This window comes from Cygnus atratus, chromosome 1, assembly GCF_013377495.2.
Source record: "Cygnus atratus isolate AKBS03 ecotype Queensland, Australia chromosome 1, CAtr_DNAZoo_HiC_assembly, whole genome shotgun sequence".
NCBI classification, from domain to species: Eukaryota; Metazoa; Chordata; class Aves; order Anseriformes; family Anatidae; genus Cygnus; species Cygnus atratus.
In genome coordinates this window covers 74,636,323-74,656,918 of record NC_066362.1, presented here as the reverse complement: position 1 = coordinate 74,656,918, position 20,596 = coordinate 74,636,323, and the positions used below count along the sequence as shown (strand labels likewise).

Genomic DNA, 20,596 nt, shown 5'->3' with positions numbered 1-20,596 from the left:
GATACGTGTGGTGTGAAACATGAAGGCAGAAGCTGGTGAAGGGCTAGGTCTTTTTCTCAGCCAGCTGCCCTGGTCTGAGCCACCTGACTCAAAACAACATTTCTGCTTCATGCTGTTAGCATCTCATCTTCACACAGCTTCACCTCACTCGTCACAGCTTCTGGAGGCTGAGATATATTTCTGGTCCCAGTGGCAGATGTGCAAAGCTTCACTTTTTTTTCTTTTTTTTTCTGGACACCTGGTTATGCAGGGAGTTGTGTGATGAGGAGCTAGGAGATGAGCTGTCTCCTAGCCGTGAACACAGAAAGCCTTCAGGCACCTCTCTAGAAAACTTGAGGCTTTTGTCGTCTGTCGAAAAAGGAAACATTTGCAAAGCCCCCTTCTGTTTTTCCCTTTAGCAGAATTTTCTTACCTTGGGTAAGCCACATTGCTTTATATTTTAAGCAAGCTCTGTATCTTTACGCTGTTTCGGTAGACGTGCTTTGCAGCATTCCAAAAGGAAAAGTAGAAAATATATCATCATGAAGATTGCAGACGTGCTAATTTTTGAAATGTTAGTCAAGCGTCAGTAATGGAACAGGATGAATAATAGCTTTATGGGCATTTTCTTTTGTCTTTGCCATACATGATGTAAAGTGTAGTTCAGAGAATTTGTTTAAAAGATTTCTTTCTGTCTTTTGATGCAGTGAGGGAATGTAAAGCTTTCTTCAACAAAGTAACATCTCAAAGGGAAGTCTGGTCGATGTGTATGTATTTATAAACACTAAGGCTGCAATTATCATAAACCTTATTAAATCACAGCAACCTATTTGTTGTTCCTCAAATATGGACATGCCCAGAACACGTCAGTCAAAAAATTATTAAAAAATTCCAACCTAAAACTAACCTGTCAATTTTATGGCTGAGAATTAGAGCATAGTCAGCAAGACATAATTTACCACTGTGATATAATTGCTGTGAAATACATTTTTTTAATCAATGGGATAGCAAGGTATGGATAAATTGTGTTCTGAATGGCAGTGTTACAGTCCCACTGCTCCACAATGAGCCGGTCTATAAATATGTTTTAAAAAATGTAAATGCCTATCTGATAAATCCTGAATATGTAAAGTCTTATTTAAAAGCAACTCAACACACCAGAGAACAGAAGAAAATTACATGTAGGAAAAGAAGCAGTGTTCTTTTTTTCTGATGGGGTGCTTCCAACTGGAGAAACAAACCAGCACAGGTGATGTCTCCATCTTTGGAGTGGGCTTTGTAGCTGTGCCAGGGTCTGCCCTTGCCCAAATGATGGTAGGCTACGGGCCAAACACAGTGTGAGGCAACGTGGAACACATATCCACACCTGGCTATCTGTGGCAGGTGTTCTTCTAGATACCACGGGAATCCAGCATGCTAATCCATGTGGACGTCTTGGTACCTAGGTCTTGTGAGAGTTACTATTCACCTGGTTAGAGGAACTGTATGAATATTTTGTTCTGTGCTGCCTACTGAAACTCATAGGGAGACTGCACTGATTTTCCACAGTAGTTAAGTAACACTGGTTGTATGGAAAGAGGGTTTTACTGTGCACAGAAAGAAGAAAATGAATGCTATTTGTGTCTTCAAATTCCATGCTACTAGAAAGTCAATCTCAATATTTTAATTAGATAACCAATACATGGAAGTAGCACTGAAGACATTCTCCTCCTCTCTTGGCAGGCAACCTTGGTTTTATGGCTGGGGCTTTAATCTTCCACGAGGCCAAGCACTATTAGAGAAATGGAACCTGATTCCAGATGGGATAGATATTCTTATAACACATGGACCACCTCTCGGTAAGAAAATATTAGTGCTGTTAGCTGTGTATTTCAGATGATTATACAGTAACTGATGGCTGTCCTTAGACAAAGAGTGGAAACCTGAGTTGTAAAAGTCAAAAGTAACAACCCTACTGAGTTCAGCAGCACCAGGACTTTGGCTTGGCTTTATGTTTCATGATTACCTACGATCAGTGGTACGGAGTTAAATAACAGGTACAAAACTGAAGTCCTCATAAATAAAGTCTTAATGAGTTTTATAAGTAAACAAGGTCCAGTTTGCCTGTGCATCCTCCCGCTCTGCCAGTGGTGAAATCAGTAGACTTGAAACAGGGAGCCTGCTTGGAGAGAAATGCAGGATTAGTTTGTAGCACAGTCTTTTTCCTTCACTTGCACTAATGTCCGCTCCAACCCGAAGTTGTATTTTCATGCTGACTTGATGAATCTCCTGCTTCACAAACCCAAATGCTGCAGTAGTTGGCCTGCTCTTTGGACAGCATGGGTGAATTACTTCATGTAATGTTTGCATTCCACTGCTCACTAATCCCAGGGAAAGGGCTGCTTTTCTCAGAGTGGACGTGTGTTGATACTCCACCAAAGTGGCGTCTCATGCCCTGCCACAGACTGCTTGTAATGTGGACCTGTGTCATAAAAGTGGATGGCAGAAATGAATTGTTTAGGCCTTGAAATATCTTCTCAAAATGGTTAGTAATGAGGATAATCCTGATATGGATCCAAGGCCTGAGTGGTAATGCTGGATCTTTGATATAGTTTTGTTTGTAAGTTGTATGTTTTTAAAACTCCTTCAGGAATGTTAGTACTTGAAAATCCATTTTTAAAAATAGTATGTGAGCTGTAAAGAAATCCAACCTTCAGCTCCTTTGAAGAATATCCTTGTACCTAGGGCTTGAAAATCCAGGGACTGAAGGTAGAGAGCAAGTTTCTCAGCACCCAGTTTCAGGCACTGGGCTAATTTTGCCACTTGGTTAAACCTGTATTGTTGTTGTTATTATTATTTATTATTATTATTTATTCAGTTTGAGCCATCCTCCAAGGATTTTGGTTTTTTGAAGATCCCATTTCTTTGTCTTATTGATTCATTAACAGATGGCTTCAGCACAGAACACTTTGCCTGAGGGCATCAGCTGTTGGCATCCCTGACACCCATGGCAACAAATACATTACGCTTCAAAAGAAATTAGCACTCTGCCTAACTTACAGAACCTCTTTATTGTGTATATCTGTCCACAGACATTTTGAGAGACAGGATCCTCCTTGACCCTGGGAGCCAATTATTTTCACCAGAAAGCTGATTCTTTTTGTTCTGATCTTGGACAGCATCACTAGAGCTGTTCCTAATGATCATAAAAAGCAATCAGTGTTCTTACAAATTCCTCTTACATTCCAGAATGGGTGCCTAAATTCTGTCCATCATCCATTTTCTCTGGTCCTTTCTTATTCACTCACTTCCAGACTGCATGCATCCCCCTAAACTAATTAATACTACATTATTAGATAGTTTTAAAATTGCCTGCATGATTTAGATGCAGAAGCACCATTAAGAGTTAATGGACTTTGTGTTTCTCAGTCCCTTAAATGTGTAATGAAAATCTGACCCACAATTAATTTTTTTTCTGTTTTAGAGGAGTGCTTTAGGGATGAAACTGCGGCAAGGAAACAGAGGTTCGGACAGGATAAGGAGACAAAGATTAAACAGCTCTTATTGACCATTTTATTTTAACCTGTTTGTTATTAATAAATATATAGCATATTTTCATAGCTTATAAAATACAATATTCATGATCCCATGATCAGTGCTAATGCTCATTTCTAAATCAGCATATTTTTGTTAATTTTATGTATAGTGTAACTTTTAAAGTCCTTTCCTTGACTCTTAAAGATCTGCATTTATGATTCTTTTATTTCTCTTCAAAAAGTTCACTTTTCTTTTCTTTGTTTGTTTTTAATTTAATTTCACCCTTAAGTCTTCATTTCTAGCTGTCTGCTTGATTGTCTGTGACAAAGATTTATACTTTCCTGACAGCTGCATAAACCTGTTTCAAGTAACCAAACATTAAAAAAACCCTAAGATGAACTCTAATTGTTAGCTAGGTGTAATCAATTATTCTTAGTTTGTGTAGTCAGGTGTACATAATAAGCTGCTAACATATGGGAAAGCTTCAGAAGGGTGATAATGCATGTAAACAAAAACATGTTCAACATAAATAATGTTTAGTTTAATGGGGAAGTTAATTTTATGGATTTCTGTTTGTGAAGTTTTTGAAGTAGAAATACTTTTGCCTTTATGTTCACCACAGACATTTTGACAATTAACTGTTTCAAATTGTTAATGTAACAAAACCTAAAGTTATAACGAGTTTGCTCTGAAAAAAAACATGAACTGGATTCCAGAGGAATTGCTGGCTTCCATGTGACATCTTAAATAGTTGTTATTTCCTACACTGAATTTTGAAGTGCACTGGATACCAGGAATGAAAGGTAGAACTGATTAACAGAACTCAGCATTGACCTGCTCTGTCTGTAACTCAGATGGCTTTCTCTTTGTGCATCACCCCATCAGGAGCCAACAGTGTCTTCAGAGGCATCTGAATGAATTAGGAGTCTACATCCATTACCAGAACTTCCTCTTTTTGACACCTAGGATACAACTATGATAGTAGGGCAAGCTTCTACCATTTTCATAAAAACCCATAGTATAATGAGCCCAGTTTTCAGGCACTGGCATCTAAAGAGTTATTTCTCAATGTATGAACCTACTTTGAAACTCTAGTAAACCTGAGAGCTTTCCCAAGAGCTTGAATACCACTCTTTTGGTCTTTTAAGCCACTTGGTTAGCTGCTACTTAGTCATGCTTGAGTGAATCTGAAAAGTAAACACATGAAAACTAGGTCCAGACTCTGTACCTCTCTGGCTGACTACAGTTTTTTCAAATGTACAATATATTCTCGCAGCAATCATTGCAACAATCTAAGTCAGGGATACAGAGCTATGACAGGCACAGTGAGAGTACCAGAACACATAGAATCCTAGAATCATTAACGTTGGAAAAGACCTCCAAGATCATCTGGTCCAACCATCCCCCTACCACCAATGTCACCCACTAAACCTTGTTCCTAAGCACCACATCCAGCCTTTCCTTGAACACACCCAGGGACAGTGACTCCACCACTTCCCTAGACAACCCATTCCAGTGCCTGACTACTCTTTCTGAGAAGAAATGTCTCCTCATTTCTAACCTAAACCTCCCCTCATGTAACTTGAAGCTATTCCCTCTAGTCCTATCGCTAGTTACCTGTGAGAAGAGGCTGACCCCCAGCACCCCACACCTTCCTTTCAGGCAGCTGTAGAGCGCAATAAGGTCTCCCCTGAGCCTCCTCTTCTCCAGACTAAACAACCCCAGTTCCCTCAGCCACTCCCCGTAGGACTTGTGTTCCAGGCCCTTCACCAGCTTTGTAGCCCTTCTCTGGACACGCCCCAGGACCTCGATGTCCTTCTTGTACTGGGGGACCCCAAACTGAACACAGTACTTGAGGTGCGACCTCACCAGAGCAGAGTACAGGGGGACGATCACCTTCCTGGTCCTGCTGGCTACACTATTCCTGATACAAGCCAGGATGCTGTTGGCCTTCTTGGCCACCTGAGCACACTACCGGCTCATGTTCAGGTGAGCATCGACCAGCACCCCCAGATCCTTTTCCTCTGCACAGCTTTCGATCCACTCTGCCCCAAGCCTGTAGCGCTGCATGGGGTTGTTGTGGCCGAAGTGCAGGACCTGGCACTTAGCCATGTTGAACCTCATCCCATCTGCCTCTGCCCATCAATCCAAACTGTCCAGGTCATTCTGCAGGGTCTTCCTACCCTCTGGTAGATTGACACTTTCCTCCAACTTGGTGTTGTCTTCAAACTTACTGCAGGTGCACTCAATTCCCTCATCCAAATCATCAGTAAAGATATTAAAGAGGATGGGCCCCAACACTGACCCCTGGGGAACACCACTGGTGGCCGGTTGCCAGCTAGATTTCATTCTGTTCACCACCACCCTCTGGGCCCAGCCATCCAGCCAGTTTTTGACCCAGCAAAGAGTGTACCTGTCCAAGCCACGGGCTGCCAGCTTCTCCAGGAGAATACCATGGGAGACCGTGTCAAAGGTCTTGCTGAAGTCTAGGTAGACTACAAGAACAGCCTTTACCTCATCCACCAGGCGGGTCACCTGGTCATAGAAGGAGATGAGGTTGGTCAGGCAGGACTTGCTTTTCAAGAACCCATTCTGGCTGGGTCTGATCCCCCAGTAGTCGCGCATACATTGCGTGATTGCATTCAAGATGAACTGTTCCATCACTTTTCCTGGCACCGAGGTCAGGCTGACAGGCCTGTAGTTCCCTGGTTCCTCCTTATGACCCTTCTTATAGATGGGCATCACATTAGCAAGTCTCTAGTCATCCGGGACCTCTCTGGATGACCAAGACTGCTGATAGATGATGGAAAGCAGCCCAGCAATTGCATCCACCAGCTCCCATCTGGCCCCATGGACTTGTGACAGTCCAGGTGGAGCAGCAGGTCTCTTAGCTGTTTCCACATGAACTGGAAACAAGTTCAGGGGGACACCCCCAAACAAGGGGGTTTCTTCTGCTCCTTATCCCAGACTTCCAGGTCAGGAGGCTGAGTACCCCGAGGATAAGTGGTCTAGCTAGTTTAAAAACAGAATAATTTTATCTTTTACGTTTCCAAATTTGAGCCTGATAAAAATGGCAGAACAATAGAAAGGAAACAAGATTGGTTAATCCAAAGCATCTAATACAACAACATCCTTCTTATACTACTGTGAAGAAAACACCATACTTCAGTTGGCAGTAAGCATCCCCCTGCTGCATGTTTTTGGACTCGGAAGCAAGTTGGTGTGCATTTCTGTCTATATTCATAAAAAGTGCATTTTTCTAGGGATCTGTGTTAGTAAATATAGCACTTAAAGCTACTATAGAAGGGCTGAGTTTCTCTGGCTGTTTGAAGCCCTTAAGCCAGTTCTACTCGAGGATACCGTTTTTAGATATGCTCTGGGTTCCTCACCTCAGTTCCACTAATGTAAGATTCGATGTGGTAAAAATACAGTTTTGTCATTAGCCACACAAATTCCATTACATCAGTTAAAGTGTTTGGTTTTAATAACTACATCCCAGGGCTAGATTTAAACAGCTAAGTGTTGAATTAGATGCTTAACTTCAGAGACTTGCTTTGGACATACTGCTCTTTAATCCTCTGTCTCTTAAAGGAAGAAGAATGAATAAAGCATTGACTTTTCCTGCTAACAGTAGTGCAAAAATGCTTAAAATGCAGTGATTTTTCACTTGAAAAATTATTGGCAAGAGTTACCATAGTTCTGTTTCTTCAGATGGGCTTTTAAGTTTTTCTTCAATTATTTTTCCTTGTTTCCTCTTCTACTTACCAAGGCAAACACCATTTTTTTCCATGCCTGTTCTTCTATGACTGCTTATGAGAAGTTATGTGACATTAAATCTCAGAAATATTTTTGAATATTACAGCAGTACAGCTTTGCAGATAACATGTCTTCTTTTAAAGCTTTCCTTTCTTTTCCAAAGGTTTTCTAGACTGGGTACCTAAGAAAATGCAACGGGTAGGATGTGTTGAGCTGCTGAACACAGTCCAGAGACGAGTACAGCCAAGGCTTCATATTTTTGGACACATCCATGAAGGTTAGAAAACATTTCTTTCTGTATATATACTTAAAAACCACAACCACAGAAGCTGTCTGCTTTAACCAGTATTTTTAAAATTGAATGTTTGAACTGAAGCACTTCAGGAATCCAGATACTTATTTAGCTGCATATATACAGATGAAATTGGCTGATACTTGCCTTTCAATATTTGTATTTCAGCTTCTCTTTTAGTTTCTACATCTATAAATTAGGGTGATGCTTCCTTCACAGTGAGGATTACTGTGAATTTTAAAATAACACAAGTCCAGTAGTTGCAGAAAGGGACTAAATATTAGAATTGATGGATTGTATTTTCCTCTGCTGAATCTCTGTGATTTAGGATAATTCCTGTAAGCTCTTTGTGTCTCAGTTTTTTTGTTGTTGTTGTTGTTGTTGTTTGTTTGTTTGTTTTGTGTATTTTTTTTCTTTTTTTTTTTAATGGGTTAGAGTGATTTGTGGGGTGCTTCTGGGGCTTCATCTTTAAGATTGGACAATAAAGGTTGTCTCTCCTTGTCAGTGCCTATTTAAAACCAAGAGGGATGTCACTTCTGACATGCGTAGAAGTGCAAGATGCTTATCCACGTATTTATTTGCTTTGGCAGGGGAAACATTTTGTAGCCAGACAAAACAAGGTGGTTCTCTTGACTATTTGAGTTTTAACTGGAAAAAATGAGTCCCCTTCACATAATTCAGTAAATGGTGACAAATGTGATCCACTGAAGTCAGGGACTGTAGGAGTTCATCTCCAAGTGAAGGGAAAGGTAGACACTGTCAGCTACAGGGATGTCTCTCCTGTATGCATTCCATGGCAGCAAGACTTCAAGCACACCCCCACCAAGAGAAAACACTGGGCTCTGCAGAAATGTACCCATCAGCATGTAAGCATGTATTATCAGCTGCTTAGTTCTTGGCAATGTTAACTTACTGGCAGGAAGAGGTACTCCACACCTGCCAGCTTTCTGCTTCTGGGACTGCTCCAGACTTTGATGTAGGATATCTGTGGGTTCTCAGCAGAGTGGAAATGAACAAACGGAAAAAATGGAGTAGCTGGCACTCAGATACTTCTGTTTCTATGAAGAACCATTACCCTTCCTAAAAAATCCCACTCTGACTTGCTGCTTGGCATTTTCACACTGCTAAGTTAAGGGTGACATTGGTTAGAGGTGTGCTGCTGTAAAATCGATGGAGAAGACATTCATATCTTTATTTTAGAGGGTAAGGATGAAGTCCATTCTCCTTGTGTGTCTCATCTGTGGTGACTTATTAATGTGCAGGTAATGTCCAAAGTGCTGTTAAAAGCACAGAGTAAACAAACAGTGCATAGGCAGTACTTTTTCCTAACATTTTCACGTTACAACAGGCTTTGAGAATTTGTACAAGAGAGCTGGTGAATACAGTTCAAACTCATTGTCTTTTCAGAAATCATAGGCCAAGTAAGTTGCAGGGGATGTAAGCAAACAGTTAGTGAGCCATGAAGCTTCAGGCAGGTAAACAAAATCACATCTGCTAAGACCAAGCCCAACTTTGGCTCCCAAGGGAAAAGAATGGCACCTCCATGGAATGGTAAATCATGTGAATTAATACAGTCGGCACCGAAGGTATCGGAACACAGAAACAAGGTACTCTTCTTGTAAACTATTGTAATTTAGAGAAGACAAATGGGGAGCTGCATAGCCTATTTTGCGGTGGGATGCTAAATCTCTGCAGAGAATTCCCATTGCAGACAGGCTGTGCAAATGAAGCTGCTCTTTGTAGAGAGAATGCATGATTTGAACAGATGAGTTCCTCCCCTGACTGAGCATAGCTACATCTGCAGCAGTCATTTACTGAACATCCATGAGGACGAGATGCTTAGAAGAGATGTTTCTTCCCTATTTTCCCTCTGCACTTCTGTGTCTGCCAAAAAATACCTCTACACATGGCCTTTCTGCTGATCAACCTTGGTGGTGACGAGCAGCATGGCTGGGATTCCAGCTAAAATACTGCTCTGCCAGTTTCAGCCAGTGCTTGGCAGTAGGGGAAGAGTGAAAACTGTAGCATGATGAATCTTTCAGCAAAAAGAATGCATTAGCAAGCTGATTTTGTTCTCTGCAAATGTGTAGCTGAGGAGACAGAAAGTCCCAGCAGCAAAGCCGGCTGTCCTCGGTACAGTTTGTGTTTTACACAGAACAATTGTTCTGTGGCAAACAGCACATGATTTAAAGAAATGCATGTGACAGGAACCTGACAGAGTTCTCTTCCCTCCCTACTTCCTAACTATAGTGTGGTTTTTCCATGGGGAGTCCAAGAGGCCCTGCATTATTCAGGGTATTTTAAGGAATGAAAAATAAAGCTATTTGGCTACTGGTTTCTTGTTTGTAAATTCTGCAAGTAACAACGCTTCTATAAGACATGAAATTACACTTGGAAAACCTGGGATCCTAGGTACCTAGGATATGAATAGCTTTAACTCAGCGTAGCAATGAATATGTTTCTCTGTTAACTACATTAATAATAAGATTGAATTGTTGTACAAAAGCTTTCCACCAGGTGATTTCTTCAAAATCGTGTATGCATTTCAGATTGTGAATGCATTTCTTCATATTGAGCATAATACTTGCATTTATTTCAATTCGAGTGTCCAACATTAAGCTTTTAGTTTTAGTGTAATCAAGCTCATGTTTTTTTTCCTAGTCATTCATGAAAAGATTTTGACAGTGGAGAGTGTGTCTAATTTTTCATAACACCATGGTAGTTAAAGGGCTTTTTCTTCACTTTTTCAAACATCATTTCACTGTATTTCTACAAACATTAGAACTGGAAGTTTGATTTCCTGCAGATTTAGCTCTGGAATTGTTTGGCTTGGGTGCCTAGCCACACATGAGATGTAGTTATTGACTTCCCCCACTGGTGAGACATTCAGGAGGTGTTTTCTCCCATGGAAATGTTACAGTATCTTAGGATGTGAATTCACCTTGTCTGTCAGAGAATGCATGAATAAAGTCTTTTTTCTCTGCCTGGGCAGGCATTTTAGAGTCTTTCTGTCAAGTTTGGTTGAAATTGGTCATCAAGTTCAAACACATGGGAAGTGGTTCCTTCAAATCCCGACCTGGTGCACATGCACACACCCTCCCCTTAGTCATGTCATCTTTTTTCTTCATTGGTTTCTTAAAAGATGTACAACATAGCACAGAGAAAAAAAGGTGGAAAAAGGAAAATAGCTCAAACGCTGGTGCACTGATGACCGCAAATCTAAATGACGTCCGGACATTTTTTTAGTGTTGAAATTTTCTAAGCTCTCTCTTCCCATCTCTTCCAAAACTGAGAAGGTTTTAAGAAAAAAGTTTTGCAAAGAAGAGTATTAGTGTTTCTAAGGAGGTTTGGGGAGCAGACTGCCGGAGATTGTAGCCACTAGCCAGTGGGGGTCAGTTTTGGTTTTATGTGATTTAAAAGATGGCAGACTATTTTACTGTGGGAAAAAGATGGTATTCATCCTGGAGACCTTTACATTTTGCGTTAAGAAGAATTTTAAATGCATTCCAAGTAATATATGTGGCACTCGTTGTTGTACGATAAGGTAATGATAAAGGTAAATAATAAAAAACAATTAATAAAGAGTGAATAATAATAGTAACCAGAGCTTTTCTTTCTCCATAGGTTATGGTGTCATGGCTGATGGAACTACTACCTATGTGAATGCATCTGTGTGCACTGTGAATTACCAGCCACTAAATCCACCTATAGTTATTGACTTACCTACTCCAAGGAACACATGATTATAATAAAGGATTTAATATTGTGCCCAACACATTAGCAACTTTATATTGCTGGCTGAGAATCCCAATAAGGAACTATTCAACAAAGCAAAAACCTTCTTCTTTTTTTCCTGCTATCTCTTCACAGATAAATTCAAGTGACAGAAACGGAAGACAAACACAGGCATTTTGGTGCCAGAAACAGATTAAAGACATATCGTCATTAAAATATTTGTGAACACAGCACAGTGAATGCATTCCACATATATATACATACGCATATATATATATCTCAAGTAGGGACTTATGTATATACCGTACATTATATTGGACTTACTAAAAGAACAATGTCTTTCAAGGGAGTGTTTCCTCAAGAAAGTTTGAAGTTTAAACATAAGTGTTTAGACTAGGATTTCCTCATTTCAGATGTTTCCCAGTGAGCTCTTGATAGCTGGAATGTGATGGTAAAGATGTTTTCCCTTAGTTAACATGGCAAGTACAAAAGATAGTACATGGATGACCAGTCACAGGAGGAAAGCTATTATTTTAGGTCCTCCAGGTCTTGATTCTTTGCATCTATTCAAAACCAGTGCAGCAGAGGCCCCAATTCACTTTACTGAAATGAAGTTTTACTACATCTGGCATTACAGATGGTAAGGGAAATGGTGCATATTGCCGGCATGCTGTAAACAGCTCAAAATTCAAGACGGGAGACTGTGTTAAGTGCAGTATAAACTCAGGAATTTGTAACCTGGCCTCGCCTGTGGAAAAAAAAATATATAAGTGTTTTTTCATATGCTAAGGCGATATGTGATTGTATGTAAAAAGCAAAAGCAAAAAAAAAAAACAATAACCTGATGTTCAGTAGTGATATTCTAAATAAAACCCACTGGGACTGTTTAAAATTGTTACTGGGACATGCAGCCAATGATGAGATTGCTGGTTTGAATTTGGCCCATGTCAGCTGTGATTAAATGTCATTGTGATCGGTTTGTCCTTTGGGAAACTGTACGGACTTAGAGGGGGGTGTCATCCCAAAGTGGAGTTTGGGCATTCATTTTCAGACATCTATGTAGTAGCATAAGTGCAATGAGTGACGAGTACTTGCCAATGGGTACAGAGCGAGTCCCCTCACAAAACCTATCATTCCCATGTGCCCGCTCAGAGACGCTGCTGAGAGAGGCCTGAGACAAAACCATTAACCCAGTTGAAATCCATCTATTGTGTTGGCATACCGAGGCAAAGCAGGAGATGTGGGAGCTGCTGGGGATGGCTGACACTAGTCGTTCCCCTGCAGCTTTCCTGCAGGTTAACAGAGGTGCTGAATCTGCTGGGATTTCAGTCCAGTCCGAGGCAGAAGCGCAAGAATTGACTAAAACCCACAAAAATACGTGCTTCAAATGTGTGCCACAACACATTTCTGCCTTGAACTAACAAACATCTCCATGCTCAAAGAGGAACCTTTTTGCCTTGATGGAGATAATGTAACTGGTGTAACCTGAACGTGGACATTCTGAATTTGGAGCTGACTGCATCTATATATTAATTTTGTTTCCACACATGAGGCAAATCATTGCACCATCAATACAGGGTTGTTCGCAGGTCTGTGGGTAGCCCATACCTGCACACACACTGGTTAGATGTGTGGGTTACTTTTTGCCTGATGTATGGTTTTAAATGTGACCTTTGTGTAGCAGCTGCATGTACATTATATACATACACAGTCTTAAATATCTGTTCTGCAACCCCAGGCTTGCAGCCTCAACTCTAAGCAAAGTAGGCAGAAACACCACATTTTGCTGGCTTACCACGTGCAGCTGCGCTTCTGACTGATGCTGGAAGCTGTGAAATTTGAACCCAGGTACTGACCCACTGACACCAGTAAACATGGCAAGCCACAGATCTGTCATTTCTTGGAGCTGTTGAGTGACTTGGATTTTCTTTTTGACTAATTTGCTGTTTTATTCCTGAAACAAAAGCAAACAGAAAAACAACCAGCGGTGTCCTGCAACTGTTTTGGGTGTGCACAGTTTGCAGCACAAGAACAGTCTACCATGAATTCAGCTGGGTCTACTTTTTGTATAATCCATTGGTGTAGAAATTGCAAGATCAGCTCCTAAATCAGCAAGGACTGAAATTTTTAGTTTAATGTGAACTCCCAGCATCATTGGGAAGATGAAGAATAGCATGCAGTTAGAATAAAAGTGTCTTAGCTAGTCACAACTCAAGCGTTTTGAAACATATGTGGCAGGAAATTGGCTGTATGTTAAAGTCTGAAATGTTTACATTCACTCATGGCACTTACACTAAAATGTTAAAAGTGGGGAAAAGAGGTCCTTTTATTAGCCTCGACAAAATTTCTATGTTGACCATAAACTATTCTCTTAAAAATAATTTTGCCTAAGGTATCTTCAAAATACTGTGTATTTTTATGTGAAAAGGATATGAAAGCAGCTGTTACTTCAAAATATCATTTAAAGTACTCGAGGTATGAAAGATTAAAGGTTATTTAATCATTTTGGCATAACTTGATTGTTGTTGTAATTTTTGGTCAAGCATGTTAGACAAATAAAGTCTTAAAAGAAACAACATAAGGCCTCTTTATATCCACCTCGTACATTGAGCCCCCAGTAATGGAGAATCTCTTCTCCAGATGTGGGAGCCAGCCTGGGGGTATTAAAGTTGGGGTATTGAGGTGGGGGTATTAAAGCTGTCATCACCAAGGGCTGTGGTTTAGTGGGGGGGCAGCTGGCACAGGGGATGGGGTGTCCCGCAGGTGGCACGGCAATGTTTACTGCAGAAGTGACTGACAAGTGATGGGTCCTTGTCCTGCACCATCCATCAGCCTGGGGCTTCGTCATCTCCCTCAAAAGCTGCAGAGCAAACTGGATGGAGAGAATTGCTGAGAGGGGGAACCAGCAGCTGTTTGCTATAACTACAAAAGTTTGGCAGAGGGTATATGCCAGATGTTTTTGTGATGCAGGGAAAAGCTACCGAGTGAGTACTGCAGCAGAGCTGCATGAAACAGTTGAGAGCTGGGATGCTGTCCTTATCCAGAGAAGGACTATGAAGCTGTTGAAGGGCCTGGAACACAAGTCCTGTGAGAAGCAGCTGAGGGAACTGGGGTTGTTTAGTCTGGAGAAGAGGAGGCTCAGGGGAGACCTTATTGCGCTCTACAGCTGCCTGAAAGGAAGGTGTGGGGTGCTGGGGGTCAGCCTCTTCTCACAGGTAACTAGCGATAGGACTAGAGGGAATAGCTTCAAGTTACACGAGGGGAGGTTTAGGTTAGAAATGAGGAGACATTTCTTCTCAGAAAGAGTAGTCAGGCACTGGAATGGGTTGTCTAGGGAAGTGGTGGAGTCACTGTCCCTGGGTGTGTTCAAGGAAAGGCTGGATGTGGTGCTTAGGGACAAGGTTTAGTGGGTGACATTGGTGGTAGGGGGATGGTTGGACCAGATGATCTTGCAGGTCTTTTCCAACGTTAATGATTCTAGGATTCTATCTGGGGGATAGACAGGTTGTGCACAGGGTTGAGCCTGTACGAGCACAAACCTCACAGGGGATGTTAAATGAGGTGACATTTTTATTTTAGCTTTGTGGGCACTGTCAAGGGCCTGGGTTTTTTGCCTCCAATCTGATCTAACTCAGGTGAGTGAGGCCATGAAATGGAAGGTTTCCACAAGTGCAGTTTTGCAGTTGTCGACTCTTTAAATTCAGGGACGATCTTTCAAGTCATTTCTCACCCCACCTCCCCATGGTTGACCTTCACTGGTATTTATCCAGGTAGCATCACTCCCGAAGGTGTGCTGATGTGTATCAGTAATACGTGCTTTCCCATTACTAGGCAGAATTGTTACCAAGATTAATTTCAGTTCATTCTGATGAATGGACTAGGAGAGCTATCACTGCATGCCAATGAAAAAAAGGCGAGATTATTTTTACCTCTCTCAGGCACATACGGCTCAGGATGTGAAACGTTCCTTGGCTACAAGGAACGAGCAAGCTGGGACTCAACACCCATCGAGCAGCTGCCTTTTCCCGTGCAGCACCCACCCACTGCAGATGCACTCCAGCCTAGGGAGCTGGATTTAGGGTGTCAAATGAAGCTGTTTGGTAGCACCTGAAGCCAGAGACCCCGAAAACTACTCCAGCCTTCAAGGAAGTTGCTGCAGGGAGCCAGCAAGGGACCTGTGAAGAGGGAAGGTGAAAATCCCCACCTGGCTCAGCCGGGCAATGCATTGGCACAAACTGGGCAGGAGGCATCTCTGGGTCTCTGGCACTGCTGCAGCAGGGAGCTAGAGAGAATGGGGAGAGGTAGTTTGTCTTCTCTAGTCTCTTAGGTGCTTCAGAAGAAAGAGGAACAAGCCATTCCTTAGAAGGCAATTTTTGGAATAATCTGCCCATGGGGATCTCTGTCCACCTCCATTTATTCTTGTTTGTATGAGAGTTTCTCTCTTAAAAACCTGTATTATTGCTCACTGCTGATGTAACTCACATATAGCAAACATAACTGCAAATGTTTTTTCAGGTACATCCCCATTCCCTTCTGGAAACTCTCTCTGCATCTGAGATTTTAGAGATATTTTGGAACAGTGAGTTCCCCAGGTGATTATGCACAATGCAGTAGAACAACAGCATTTCGCTTATCCTTGTAAGAGTGCTGCCATTCAGCTTTATTGACTGTCCCTTTGTTCTCTTTTTATGTGAAAAGTGTAAGTAGGAGTGCTTATATGTAATTTCTTTGTGCCATTTGTTATTCTGTTTACTGCCATTATGTTGCTTTTTACTCACTTCATCTAGAAATTAAAATAATTTAAATTCTAGCTAGACTCCATTGCTAAGCCTTTTACTTTCCCATCCCAGAAAGGCTCCTCCCCTCTTGCTGATGTGTCCTTGGGGAGTTAGGGAGAGCCAGTGACTCCAGAGGACCTCTTGTCCCTGCGTACCAGAGCTTTGGGATACAGTTCTAGCTACATTCTCTCCTGATCCAATGCTGTTCTTCATTTGTTTGGGGTTTCTTGTTAATAATAGATATTTGCAACCCCACTGGAGGACTGTGGTGAGCTGCCTATGGCTTCAGCTGGGGTTTTCCTTCAAGAGGTGACAACCGATCCAGGCTCCCCTGGTTTCTACAAGCATCAGCCCTTCTTCCCAAGGTGCCCAGCCAATCATGTATCCACATGGGAATCCCTCCCTTTGTGTCTATGTAGGAATCCCTTTGTGGCCTTTCCCCTGCTTGCCCTGGCTTTGGCGGTGCCCTCTGCAGTCCTCATCTCCTCAGGTTGTGCCGGAGGGGACACCTAACCCCGGCACTGACAGCTGCGCAACATCTGACCATGTCTCATCCTGCTTTGTGCTGTTTTGTGGCTTGTCCCTCACCCATGCCCCTTCTGTTGCTGCCAATCACCTTCCTTTTGTCACCGACTCTTCTGTGTCCCACAGCCACTCCGTCTGTCCCCACTGCTGTGTCCCGCTCACAGCGGGGCTCCCCAAACAGCCCCCTGACCCGGGTGCCCCCACCTCAGATACATTTTTGGTCTCCTCAGGGGCCGGTGTGCATCTGTACATGCAAAGAAGCAGAAATCAGCTGGGGGGATGACTGATTTACCCCAGGGATGTGGCCTGGAAGAGGAGGGTCCTGCGCGCTCCTGTGGGCTGCACGCTGAGGGCCATGCATGTTTGGGTTTCTTGAAGGAATACATATTTATTTTAATGACAGCGGAGGCATTGAGCATAATTTTTTAAATACTATTGTATTTCTTCATTTTGTGCATTTGAAACGTCAGGATTTACATCAGGCTTCATTTATGGAAAGAATAGGATGGCTTTGTGCTGCATTGCTGCAGGCAACTCCTCTGTGAAATGGGCAGGCTGATCTCATTGCCCTAAGAGGTAGCAGCTCATGGAGGGATAGGGCATGGACCCCCTGCGACGTGTTGTGACAGTGGCCGAATCACCACCTTTTATGCCATGGGCTCGCTCTCAAAGTTAGCAACTATCTGACAGTGTTATGGCACGTGTGGTGAGGCCTGTGAGGATGAGCACTTGTTGGTCTTATCACATGGACACCTGGTCTTGCCTTTGAGCCCACAGACAAACTCCACCACCCTTGTCATCTGCTCCAGCTCCAGGCAGGACCTGCAACAAGCCCAGAGCAGCATAGGCCAAGGGAGACAGGTCCTTCTTCTGGGGATGACACCGGGAGGTCTCCTCAAGCTTGGCCAAGATGAAGAACATGGATATCTCATGTATCCCGTCTGTTTGTGAAATGTAGCACTGTCTGGCACTTGGATGATCTTGCAGCTTGCCCAAGGTGCTCCAACCATGATGTCCATGCTTATCCAGATGCCAGGAGGAGCAGCACCTCTGCTGCCCCTCCTTCTCACCAGTGCCCTTGGGATTTTGTGTTGGGGAGCACTTTTTTCCCCATGCACCTCCAACAGCACCTTTTTTCCCCACCTGTTTTCCTTGTAAAGCAGTGGGTACATAATTATGTTTATTGCTTGTTCAGAAATAAATAATAGCTCTGAAGTGTTACCTATCCTGTTTGTTTCTATGGATACCCATAACAATAATTAATCATATATATTAACATGCGGTCAAGAGACTTGTCAAAGCTGGAGCTCTTGAGCAGTTAACAGAGCTCACACAATTAGCAGTCCCTGCTCTGAGAACACTTGAATTGATTCAATGTTTCTCCCAACACCTAAGAAAGTCAAGGAAGCAATAAATCATGAAAATACAGACAACACACTCAACAAACTATGATGAAGACACTTCATCAACTGCCTTTAGAGTTGCATCAGTGTGTTGCATGAGACAACACTGTTTGAACTTGTTGCATTACAGCTGTGACGAGGAAGTGCTCACTAACACTGCCCTAAACTTGAAAATACTGTGCTCTCTTCTGAACTAGAAGTAGAGTGTTTGTTAATTACTTCAATCATCTGCTAGTGAGTACTTGCTGTCCCTTAAAATAAAGACATCATAATATTTAGGGTACAGATTTTAATCTAAAGCATAGCATCTCAGCCAAACCCCCCAGGCCAAGTAGACCAGAGGGGCAAAGGGTGAAGCTGGCCTCACTGGACAGGAAGGGTCCTGCCAGAACTAAGTGTGAAGCACCCTGTGATCCTGCATCCTCTGCCTGCTTTGTTAAAGCAGAGCCTTTCAACTTGCAAGAAATCAACACTTGCTAAAGGAACAAAAGAAAAAAGGACAATAGCAGCAGATGGAGAACAGTTCCTCCAAACTTTGAAGCTGGTATTATCTACTAGAAACAATAAAAAGAGATCAAAGCCCAGAGATGGTAAACAACAAAATGAATGAAAGCAAATGACTTGAATGGTGCTCTCAGAAGCCACTGTGACATTTTGTGCTCCCTATTGGCTTCATTTCTATTTCTGAGCTAAAATGGATAGTGTCCTTTAAAGAACATTGTTGTCTGGTTGTCCCCACACTTGCATTATTAGCAGTGGTTGTGTTCGATAATTGTGCAGTGTTGAGCTAAAATTCCAGCCTCTTCTTCTGTGGAAGACCAGGCTGTCTGGAGCTGTAAGGAGAGATTTCAATGAACAGAAATTTGTGAAAAGAAGTGACCAGCAAATCCTCAGCCCATGCGACATCTTTGTGTTGTCAACACAAAACAGATACAAGACTATACAGTGCAGAAATTCATAAATTGATTATACACCAAGATTAGAAACCCAGCTAATAAACGCAAGGAATAGAAATCACTTGTTTAGAAACACGCATTTGAACTAGCTGATATTAATGAAGTCTAATAGGATGACACATGACAGGAATGTTGATTAAGTTGTTTGTAATCTCCTCAGAAAAGATCAACTCCACAAGACAGGAATAAAGCTGGCTCACAGTACAAAATGGTAACTGGCAACTTCAAAGTCAGTCAGATGGAATATTTATTCATCCACTGAACCTAAGAAATAATACTCGTGGTGTCCCTCCAGGTGATATGTGCTGGCTACCGTTACAGCCCACTTCAGCTGGAGGATGACCACTGCTTAAATGCCCTGTGCTCATCGTTGTGATGCAGTTCATTCTAAACAGTATAAGTGGGAGACAGATCTGACAGATTTTCTAAAATCCCTAGATGACAATTTTCTGACAAAAAGGCTACTTCAAGCAGGAGCAACTGCTACATCACGTCTTCTCTTGATGGGTGAGGAGATCTGGTTCACAGGAGGATGCTGAAGCAGCTTGAAGTATTGGCAACCATGACCTTTACCACATCCACTGCTGTAACTTTAAATAAGGAGAGAGAACAAATCAGACAAAGTCCTCGTGTTTCAAAAAGGGTAATTGCAAAGCCAACACATTGGTTGGGAGAAAAAACATTTAAACAGGAAAACATAGATGGTATTTGCAAACTGTTTAAGAAAGTTTGCCAAAGAGAAGCCCCGGAATCCAGAAAGAGACAAACTGGTTTCAAAACCAATCAACCAACCAGAAAAACACCCTGGTTTTGAAGGTAAATAAAAATAGGCTGGGAAAAAATTATAATAAACTGATGAAGGGAGAAATGTGTGCTAAAAAGCAGTGAGGAAAGCAAAAGTACACAGGAAGTATCAATGGCTTGCGATGGTAATGACTCAGATATACAAAAGCTAATGGCAGTGGGAGAGTCACTGACAGCTGTATTAAAAAGGTGGGATTTTTAGATGAATATTTTTGTTGTGTACAGACAGAATGGCTGTGTGGTACTGGGACATTACACATTGCCGGTGATCAAGTACTTTTCAGCCCAGCAGTCCTTAAACGGTGTGTTAAACAGCATTTACCAAGTTTTTTGAATCAGGAACACTGTATCTGAGATTATCTGAGAAGCCATCTGAGGAGATTTTTAAGCTGTTAATAATGAATTTTCAGACAAGTTGGGACATGAGAGAAGTCTCAGCAACCTGGGGAAAGCTGAAATTGTGCCAATATTTTAAAAAGGGAAAGAGGAAGGCCAAAGTGAGACAGCATTAGCCTGACTTTGATCATCAGAAAGAAACAGCGATGAGATTGATTGCAAAGGCTTGAGTAATAAAGTATTAAAAAGGGATAATAAAATTAAATGCTAATCAAGGTGGGTTTAAGTAGGATGGATCTTCTCAAACTAATTTGATATCTTTTTATTAGATTACAACTTTGGATAATAAATGAAATAGTGTTAAGGTAATAGACATCTGTAAGGCACATGACTTGGCACCACTGCCTAGCATTTTGGGTAGGAAACTGGAACAATATATTTTTGACATGGCACATGTCAAACGAATTAAAAACCACCTAGCCAATGTAATTAAATGAGGAATCATCTTTAGAAGGC

The 20,596-nt window shown here is 41.9% G+C and overlaps 1 protein-coding gene across 1 annotated transcript in view; it reads left to right on the top strand.

The window, feature by feature from the left end:
• The window catches only part of MPPED1 (metallophosphoesterase domain containing 1), a 64,654-nt gene extending 50,811 nt beyond the window's left edge, over positions 1 to 13,843 (top strand). Inside the window, exons 5-7 of the mRNA XM_050712220.1 lie at positions 1,702 to 1,817; positions 7,415 to 7,528; positions 11,168 to 13,843. Coding sequence (XP_050568177.1) covers positions 1,702 to 1,817; positions 7,415 to 7,528; positions 11,168 to 11,286 — 349 coding nt within the window. The 3' untranslated portion in view covers positions 11,287 to 13,843. The remainder of the gene's footprint in view (positions 1 to 1,701; positions 1,818 to 7,414; positions 7,529 to 11,167) is intronic.
• Positions 13,844 to 20,596: the final 6,753 nt, after the last annotated feature.